Here is a 10,609-nt window from a genome sequence, read left to right as displayed (position 1 = left end):
GGTCTAAATGAATCCAGTAGCATCATTTCCATGACTGTTATTTAATTATAAATTTAAATTGAAGACACCTGTATTTCTTGCTCCTAAAGTGTAAAGCTCGCAGTTGCTTTTATGCTTTCTGGTTCAAAGAGTCACAATCTTTCTTTCTTTTTCAGACTTGAAAATACTGTTAAAAATACATTTTATTTCATTGAAAGACCAAAAAATAATGTAAAGACATCACACATTACAAGAAAAACCATACAAACACATTCAAAAGTCAATTTTATTTGATAAAAACAAAAAGAGAAAGCTTGACAAAAGTGAAGAAGTAAAAAAATCAAGACAAATCCCCCCAAATGGTTCAAAGACTGGGCTTTTCACAGACAACAGTATAGTGAGATGTTAAGACTCCCCACTTGTGGTACTCATAGGCATACATACGTTTATTTTTTTGGGTGTCAGGTAAACTTAGCAGAAGCAGTAGATGTGGGCCCAGCTGATTTGGGAAGGGAGTACTCCAAACTGGTGGTGTAGCTTGGTGGATTGCTAAATTCAGGAGATTCAATGCTGTTGATGGAGCCATCTAGTGAGGGTTCCTATCACAGAAAGATCAATCGAAATGCAGTCCACCAATAAAGTGCACAGAATCACTGTAGTGATGTTGATTTGGCTTTGAAACCATATACAAATTGTCAATTGGGATTCTTCTAACTGACAAAGCAAATTACCGGTATCTTTTTTTTTATTTCATGCTGTTAAATTTCAAGTCCTTTAGGTGTCTGTAATTATCTAAATGTAGACATAAAATTTATAAAAGTGTGGTAGTTAAAAAAGGTAGATACATCTGTCAGGTTATTGCACTCAAGTGGTCGCTTTATTGTAGTGAAATCTGAATTTTGAAAGCCGTACCTTTTCCTGCAGGATGTAAAGGGAAGTCACTGTTTTTATCCCGTTGGGTTGGGGTATTTTTGGATGCCCATCACCTGTGCAGGACCACAGTCATTGAAACACTTTCAAAAATGCCTCTGCATGTCACTCTTTTGCTAGAATTTCACAGTTAAAGTGCAATCAAATGGTAAAGTTACACTTTACCTCGGTGACCGGTTGGTTTTGGATAAGAAAGGTGATACATTCTTGAGTGAGGCTGTTTGCGTCGTTTTGGCCTGAAATGGTGAAATGTTTAGTGCCTGATTTGTTTTCCTCAAGTGAATGTAACTTTCACAGAGTTTTACTTTTTAGAAGGAGTCCAGCAGGCACACACCGTCACCAGAGTGATGAGGACGAAGATCCCTCCAGTGGACAGGATGACGTAAAGAGAGCTTCTCTCTGATAGGACACAAACAGCAACAAATGTAGAATAATCAAACCAAATTTCTATGTGAAACAACATTTAATCAATTTTCAAGTAAAAGTTTGCTTGTTTTTTTTTAATACTACATCTTTTAAACTCAGGGGGCCGTCAGTCTTTTCTCATTTTGAATGTGAAAGTGTTGCGTCTTTGTTTTTATAGTATCATTTAAACTGTGGGATTGTAGTCACTCACTGTACACAGCCAGTCTGACTGGCAGGCTCGCCATGCTGCCCACAGGATTCTCCACAGTGCAGCTGTAGATGTCATCATCCGCCATCAACACCCGTTTGATGGTCAACAGCTTCTGGTCAGGTGACAGCAGGAAGCGGCTCTCGTTTGTTAGGGGTTTTCCCCCTTTGGACCACCTGTATTCTGTTCTTGTGCCGTTGTCATGGGAGCAGTTGAAAACCACGTTTTCACTGAGCTCCAGTACGGAGAAAGCCTCTGTGTGGATGTAAGGCTTTGAAATGGGCTCTGAGAAGAAAAGAAAAAAAGAAAAACTTTTTTTGTGTGTACAAAACAGAAAAACTAGGGTTTTCCCCTCAGAAAAAAATTGTACACTTAAAGTATATTTTTTCAAGTAGCCTTAAGTATAAGTATAGACCAGGAGTGTCTTAACTTTCCAAACATTTGACCTGCATTCTTTGAACCCTGATAACAACATGAAATGCAATTGTACTAATAAATGAAAATTATTTTGCATTTTCATTTTTTCACATGCAGAAATAAACATGAATTTACATTTTTACTCAAATTAGTATGAATTTCTGATTTCAAGAACAAAAAAAGAAGAAAAAGTAAAGTTATATTGGAAGAAAAGAAAAAATCTTCTGTCAAGATAAAATCTAGGTTCATATGAAATGTTACATATTATTTACCATTGAATGCTCACTGTAAACTTCTAAATTTAAATCTTGTGAACAGGAAAATACCACATATAGTATCCCATTCAGAGGTACAAACTGCTGTGGTTTTGATCATAGAAACAAATAATTTTTTTCTTTTCGTTTGGCCCTTAAAGCTCTGAAGGTCAAGTGGCCACAGGTTTTTACAACGGCTTATACCATAATTTAGCCAATCACAACCCATAAATTGCACACACAGTTCTTAGAAAGTGCTGAGGGATGCACAATATTGATTTTATGACAAGAGCCTGGTGGAAATTTGAACGTAGGCTGTATTTGGCCGGACTTTGGACATGCCGTTATAGATCATGTAGATGTAATACAGGAAGTGTACTTATGGAATACGTCTTTCGATTAAATTTGAACATTTTAGGTTTACAATATATAGATAGTACGTGCGCACTTTGAATGAAGACTAAGTGTACTTTTAAAACACTAAAATAAGTAATTCATAAAGTAAAATGATATATCAGCTTTTTCACATTTTTGTTTTAAAGGACTTGAAATCTAAATATGGTATAATATGTTTGAATTATTGATTATTGTTATTACAATAAATATTACATATAAACTCTTTCAGTAAATTACCAAAACGACAAGAAAAGAAAGAGTTGCAACCGCTTAAGAGGAGCAGACATTTTTAAAAGCCATGTTGATTTCAGGAGAAACAAACAAAACTATTTTTAGAAAGGGCAACTTTAATATATTTGCAGTTTGTCAATGTATTAACGGAAACATTTCTATAGTTTTTTATATGTAATAGTTTTTTAGTAAGATTTGTACTCGTTTTTTATTTATTTATTTCAGGTAATTTAACTTGATACGATTACTCATTTTGTAAAAATATAAGAAAAACCAGCGAACAAGTTAAAAAATCTCAACCTAGTTCTGGTAGGTCCAATAACATCAACACAATGTTCATGTTTAGGAACCTAAAGTTGTTTTTCATGGGTTTTTGGAGAAAGCAAACCTTATCCAGGTATTATGTCAATGGAAACTTCATTTATTTTAATTTTGTATATTGTCAAAACCACAAATTTCTCAGAAAATTAAAGAGATGTAAAAGTTTGAGCAAAACCATCAGTTATTCTGCACTAAGAATAAATGTAAATAACCACGGAGGCCTGTTGGAATAATGCTGAAAACATCTCTCCCTTCTTCAGAAGGGGAATCCTTCTCCCTCTTTCTCCTCCTGTTCTGGACAAGTGAACACAGCCTGATGAAAAACAGAGTATGACTGTTGTCACCCTAACTCCTGGATTGGAAGTGGGCACCGTAAGTCATGCACTCTTGGAGAGTTTGAAATTCTTTCTCCAAACTGTTACACAACATGCCAGCACATCCAAGTGATTAATGATGTCCGATGAACTCAAAGGATTCCTGACATTGTTTCCTCCACCTACAATCAGAACAGACTTGCAAATAAATTTTTTTGGGATTGAGTAAGACTTCAGAATCTGTCTGGTTAAAAAAACCTGATTTCATTCATTGGTTCAGGCGTGTTAAGACAGGATTTGAAGCAAATGAAGGTGAACAGATGTTATGTGTGTGTAGTATTTGAGTAATGCTGAGAGTTCAGAGGGAGTGAGTGGCACAAATGCAGAACATTGAAGATAGACTCCAATGAAAATCCTGTTCTTCTGGCATTTTTATCATGATGGAGGACATAAACGAAGAAAATTATGATTACAACCGTTTTTATTTATTCAAATCGTTGTGAATAAGGGGCATACGAACAAAAATGCAGTTTCAAAAAGCTTATGGTTGTTATAGAAGCTACATCGGTGGGCCACTCCCTGCTCAGCTCCTTTAAGATGCATTCATTTGCAGACATATAGATGTACGTATTTGTTTTCCTCGTCTGAGCTGCAATCTGCCTCAAAACTGTACAGCGGGGCAGCTCAGATACTGATCACCATTTTTGTTGCACCACTAATGCTAGCTTGAGGTTGTGAGGGGCTGTAAGCTAGCGGGAGAGAGTAAACAAAGGGTTGATGGGACATGAAGCCAGGCTCACTCCGCATTAACAGTACCGCCCACAACTCAGAGGTGAAATTCGAATAAACTCCTGCCGCTCTGCAGAAACTATGTCCTAGAAAACAACATTTTTTTTATTTTGGCTAAAAACGTCATGATCATAGTTAGAAGCCCACTGGGAACAATTTTACAACAGATTGAAAAGATGACTGGAGTGGGACTTTAAACTATTCTTAATTCATTTTTAAGTCTCCGATGACTCAAAATCCTAACATCTATGGGCTATATCTCTTCATGAGTTTTGCAGCTTTGTGTTTTCTGGCACGAACAGGAAAGGTCTTTCATTTTAAACTTAATTAATCTTTTCCTTAAAAGTTAGGGGCAGATTTGTGTTGGGGGCAACACACTGCAGGTAAACTACCCACTGATAACCACTTCATTCCTACCATCCACAGAAAGCGTGATGGTCCCCTCTCCTGTGAAGGTGTCGTCTGTAATGGAGATCTCCACATCATAAGTTCCATCATCGGAGAGTCTGAGGTTGTGGAAAAGCAAGGAGCCGTTCTCAAACACCAGGATGCGGTCGCGATACTCCGGCCTCAGGGTTCCAATGATGTCTGTTCCAATAGACTGGACAACCGTGACAGACTTTTCTCTCTGGAGCTGCCACTTGATGACTGGTGGGCCGAGGCTGAAACTGCTGTAACGGACGGACAAAAGAGCTTCCCCTCCAACCGATCCTCTGATGACCGTGTCAGAGAGAGTCATATTCACTGCCAACACTTCACCTGCAAACAATGAGTGAGAGAAGCAGTGCCTGCAGTGAATTTCAGCTGAAATAACAAGGGTGTTGTGCTGTTTTTAGGCAAAATTTAAAAACACGTGTCATTTTCTAGGACATAGTTTCTGGAGAGCAGCAGTAGTTCATTAGAAATTCCCCTCTGAGGGGAGGACTGGTGGTGCGGAGTAAGGCAGCCCCTTTGCATCATCTATTTGTGCATGTGCTCCCCCACTAGCTTACAGACCCTCGCAAACCTAACCTAACAACAGTGTTGCAACAAAAATGGCGAGTAATGTTGGAGCTCTCCAGCCTTATAGTTTTGAGCCAGATACACGCTCAGACGAGGACAACAAAGACATACATCAGGGGTGTCAAACTCATTTTGGTTCGGGGGCCACATTCAACCCGTCTGATCTCAAGTGGGCCGGACCAGTAACTTAAAAGCAAAATAACAGCTTTGTTTTAGTTTTTTTACTCAGTTGGAAAAAATGCCTCAACCAACATAGCCTAATCACTTAGGGCCAATGGATCTCAAATAAAATTAATTCCAATTAAAAAAAAAGTTGGTGTATTCCATTTTATACAGACTGAATATTTTACACCTGACACTGAAGCAATCCAGAAACTTTTTTTTATGGTGAGTATCATAGTGGTGCTGAATGTTATATTATTTGAGCACTGCGACCTGTTAATGACATACAAAGCATTCGGGTTTTGCATTCAGCTTCATGTGAAAAAAAAACTCTGTCCATTTTTCCTAGAAAGCTCTTCACTTCACTACACTTTTCGACAACATTTTGGTCATTAGGGTGTCACTACTGATCATCCTTAAGCAATATAACAGCGGTGAGGCTCATAGGGAACCAAAGTGCATCCTACCCAGTCGCAGAGCTGTTAGGTTTCGCTTTTGGCACATACAGAGATTTGCTGTTTCACCTGTTTTGCTTTTCCTTTGCTCCTCCTAGTGGCGGAATTGCGTATTTCGGTTATTTCTTTAAAAAATCATAACTCGCCACAGGAATTGACTAGAAACTTGCTTTCTTTTTTAAACATCTTTTTGATTGTTACTCTTCATGTGTGGGCCGGAGTAAACCACCAGGCGGGCCGGATTCGGCCCGCGGGCCGTGTGTTTGACACCCTTGAAGTACATGGACCTATATGTCTGCAAGTGAATGTATCAGAATGGAGCTTGTGGCCTGCCATAGTAACCTTTACGTCACACTTAAAAGCTTTTTCCAACAGGCCCTTTTGCATCTGCTCCTGATTCACAACGATTTGAATAAAGAAATAATTCATTTTTCATATAAATTTTCATTTATATATATGTCCTCCAATGTCCGAAAAATCCCACAAGAACATGTTAAAAAAAACATGATTTTCGTCAAAATTGGATCTTTAAAGTTGCAAAAACCTCACGAGCCAAAAATACAAATTGGCATATATATGTACATATTTATTTATAAATAAATATGTATTTCTTGTTTAGTATTTTTTTGTTTTGATAGCTTGAAATAAATCAATTCCAATTGTTACTCTTTTTTAATTGTAATCATTTTGCATAAATAAAACACAGGGCATTTACAGTAATAATATGGCTACAGTGCATAAAATATACTAAACAGAAAAACACTTTTTGTCATTTTGTACCTTAATAACCCCCTACCTACTAAGTTTGATATTAGTGTTGTCACATCTGTAACTTTAAGGCCAAAAAACTTCAAAGCTGACGCTTGAGAAATGTAAATCCTTAAGGCAGCGTTGCTATATTTAATTGAATGGATATTAACATATTTCTCAGTGCATTAGATGAAAGTTTACAAAAATAATCCATTACTTTCCAAAATATTCTGTAAGAATTAGTCGTATTAAGTGGGTAACTCAAAGGTTACATGGTTCTTAAAACACCTTTAGTATTAATGTAGAGCCACTAACCTGCCATAAAAACAAATGAATGCTGTGGAATCATGTGTTATGTCTCTAAAACAAAGTTTATCATCTGTGAGTTTTATTTACATTTAAAGTCTGTAGCACACTAGTACTATAACTGATTTTCTTACAAATTCTGTTATTTTTATCAAACACACAGCACTTTTCAACAAACACAATTAAAAAAAATCTTTGACTAAAACATAACTACCATACAATCCTTTACAGTTTGCACACTTCACACTTCATTACCATGGTAACAGCAGCATGTGCATTACCCAACAAAAGTAAGAGTTGTTTGCTCAAATGTTCCTCTTTGGCAGTTCATGAAAAGAGCAAATTCAGACATCGAGTGAGCTTTGCAGGAACAGAGCAGCTCAGTGATCCTGCAGCTAGCAGCCGTGAAAGCATGTTATAGTGATCACAGCGGAAAAGCACTGTCTGAATCATTGTGGCATTAAACCAGGGTAAAAACCGTAAATACATGCAAACAGATACATGCATTTCAGAAAAACACAAACGCTTCCTTTGAGCAGCTTCCAGTTAGCTTAACTGGCTGAGCACAATGTGTACAAAGAGTAAGAAACCTTATACAACGATATGTGACAAATATTATAAAAAAAACACAGAACTTTCACATTTATTTACAACTAAATGTATTCAAATGTGGTTAAGAATAATTTTTGTAGCCCTAAGAGCTGTTTTATGGCACATCTTTTTACTCACTAGAACATTTGTAGCATTCATACTTCAGATTTGGTACAAAATTAGCAAAGTTGTGGAAGATCCTTGGTTAAAAAGATTTTTTTAAGTTATTGGCATCAGCTACAAATAACTTCTATCTAAGTCTATCTGAACGACAAAAATTAGCTTTTGACTGAACAAGTAAAATCAATGCACCTATAAAAATATTTTGAAAGATCAGACAGAGAGGATAAATATGTTGCATTTGTTGATGCATGGTCGGGTAAAACATGTGATTAATACAACACAAATAAGTATTATAAAAAATAATATATTTACTCTAAATATTGCATATTAGAATTGGCATTTTATATTTTGCATTCCTGTTTTATTCTACATATAAATGAAATCCTTGTTTTAAAACAAGTATAGACAAAGAGATATTCTTAATTACTGTATACAGTTTATTCAACATTATTTAGACACTTTTTGGCCATAAATCAGAGATGATTAACCCACTTAGTACTTTTTCTCATATTTTTTTCCCTTTTAATGAAGTAAATATGGAGTTGGCTCCAACTTCACTTCAACTCAGGCAAAACCACCTTGAGGTAAATTTTTTAGACACTTTTACTGACTTCTGAACAAAACAAAGCTATGATTTTTAAAATAGTTTTCTCATGTCACATACCTGAATGTAGGAAACCAAAACATATAAATGATAAAATTAGGCAATTCTCTTTAGGTTTTGAAGAGAGGTTCTTCTCTGCTTGCATCTTGGGTCTCAAGCTTTGTTTTTCTCGCAGATAGTCAGCATGATTTGTGACTCTGGGCAGGGCGAAGGACACAGTCATACATTCAGGCAGAGCTGGCACTGAGAACGCTCTGTTCTCTGAAGCCACTGTTGTAGCAAGACAAAAGTGTGTGTATGTGTCGGGAGTATGGAGGAAGGCAAGCGTCTTTGAAATAAAGCTTTTTTTTCAATTTGTGGAAAAAAATAGTTACATAATTACAGTAGGTATTAGGAGCCAAAGAATTAAAAACATTGCAAAGTATTTAGAAATTTCAAGAAAAAAACAAGATAGATGAGTAATTTTTTTAACTTGCAAGTTTTTTTGAACATCAGCCAATTTGAAATGCAGTTTTATGTGCAAGAACCCAAAAACAAATTCTCCACTCTTCATCCAGACTCTGGCTCCTTCATTTTTGACTTTGTTTACCCATACTAGTCCAGTGTTGCACATCTGCAACTCCTGGCCTAACCGTTTGAAATGGCTGTTAGACAGCCACAATTGGGTTGCATGGTGGCGCAGTGGTTAGTGAGATGGTGCTGGTTCAAATCCCAAACCATGTCCATGTCCAGCTTGCATGTTCTCCTCGTGTTTTTTTATTTTATTTTTATTTTTTAAACGTTTTCCTTTTTATTGCAAATGGCAGCTAATTTGAGAATGATTCCCAGTGATCTTGATACATTAGCAGCACAGGGATGTTGAACTCTCTTTCCTGTCACACGCTGCAATCCAGTGCTTTTGAATGTATCAGCATTCTGGCAGCAAAAAGGTCTGGCCGTGCCAGAGAGATAATGACTGTGTGACGGATATACCTGACTGTTGCCACACCTGAACCTCCTTCCATACACTTTCAACAGTTTTTGATACATTTGGTGCAGAAAAACATAAAAGTATAAAAAAAACTCTTTTGTAAACTTTCTTCTTTTGAAACTTAATATTTTCTCTTCTGCAAATGTTGATATTTCTCTAGATTACATTTTTGGTGACTGAAAATGATTTAAAAAAAAGTAATATTTGTTTCTCATTTTAATTTAACTTTTGACCGGGCACTCCGTATTCCTCCCACACTCCAAAGACATGCTTTTTTACATGCTTCACTCTAAAAATGCCCATGGGTTTTGCCCAACAGTAGGTGGGTTGGCCCCAGGAGCCCGTGACCCCAAAAGGGAAAGTGCAGGTTCTGAAAATGGATGGATGGATGGACAGCAACAATTGACGAAAAAATGAATTTTAAATGTTTTCTGTGGTTGCAATGTTAACATTTACCCTGTCAGAACATGGGTGTAAACTGACATGCAGTGCAGTTTCCACCACATTCTGCTGTTCCACTTCCAAGAAAGAAAAGACAGACTGTAACTTGGTTACAGTCTGTCTTGGTTACAGTTAAGTTGTCTTAAACCAGGGGTGTCAAACTCATTTTCACAGAGGGCCACATCAGCACAGTGGCTGTCTCCCAAAGGGCCAGACAAAACTTATAAATGTAACTAAATGTAATGACAAATAAACTGTTATGGTGCCTGTCAGTCTCCTCCCCCTCCTGCTCTGCTCCTGACTCCACCAGCTGGGACCAATTCACGTCGTCACTGCTTCTGCTCTTAAGGAGTTCCAGACCCATCAGTCAACGCCAGTTCGTTGCCCTTTATGGTGACTAAACCTGGTCTTAAGTCTAGCTCATGTTTCTATGTTAAGTCTGGCCTCGTGTTAATCTTGCCTCTCCCTGTCTCAGGATTCCAGTCTCCAAGTGTCCCCAGTGTGGATGTCAGTCCGAGTCCTCCTACAGTCCGGTGGAAACCCCAAGCTCTGCCAAGCTGCGCTCTTACCTCCAGCCACGCCACAAGCCGCTGTTCTCTCCAGCTGCCCTCCAAGCCACACCAACTTTCCTGGAAGGAAAAAAATAAATAAAACTCTTTACTTATCGTTCACCTCCTTGTCCTCATTCTGGGTTTCAGCGTCTGGGTCTGTCAATCCTTCAAGTCATGACATAAACGTAACCACCCCTTAATGTTAAATAACTCATTTATTTATTATAACTTTTTAAAGTGACAATTACAGTTGTACAAAAAACATGTTTGCTTTTTACTCTAGCAGGAATCCTTTTAAATTTGCTTCTGTCAGGTTACGTTATATGGACAGTGTTTAAGTCCTAATGTATAGTTGCCCAATCCGATATTTCAAGTCAGGTTCCCCCTACATATGAATAAATACACACCAA

At 37.3% G+C, this 10,609-nt stretch overlaps 1 protein-coding gene across 3 annotated transcripts; it reads right to left on the bottom strand.

Moving 5' to 3' along the window:
• Positions 1–247: 247 nt before the first annotated feature.
• hepacamb (hepatic and glial cell adhesion molecule b) lies at positions 248–10,351 on the bottom strand. 3 transcript variants are annotated; one of them, XM_023962763.2, is made up of 7 exons: positions 10,218–10,351; positions 4,662–5,003; positions 1,526–1,807; positions 1,215–1,308; positions 1,075–1,145; positions 892–965; positions 248–578 (listed from the first exon to the last, which is right to left on the bottom strand). In XM_023962763.2, exons 2-7 carry the CDS (start codon positions 4,981–4,983, stop codon positions 441–443), a joined length of 981 nt encoding a protein of 326 aa, XP_023818531.1. In that variant the 5' UTR covers positions 4,984–5,003; positions 10,218–10,351; the 3' UTR covers positions 248–440. The 3 variants fall into 3 exon arrangements, with proteins under 3 accessions (XP_023818531.1, XP_004076833.3, XP_078786940.1); XM_004076785.4 differs by lacking the exon at positions 10,218–10,351 and adding an exon at positions 8,298–8,477; XM_078930814.1 differs by lacking the exon at positions 10,218–10,351 and adding an exon at positions 6,929–6,970.
• Positions 10,352–10,609: the final 258 nt, after the last annotated feature.

The sequence above is a fragment of the Oryzias latipes genome, chromosome 14, assembly GCF_053564925.1.
Source record: "Oryzias latipes strain Hd-rR chromosome 14, Olatipes_Hd-rR_3.1".
Classification (NCBI taxonomy): domain Eukaryota; kingdom Metazoa; phylum Chordata; class Actinopteri; order Beloniformes; family Adrianichthyidae; genus Oryzias; species Oryzias latipes.
This window is presented reverse-complemented; position numbering and strand designations above follow the sequence as displayed.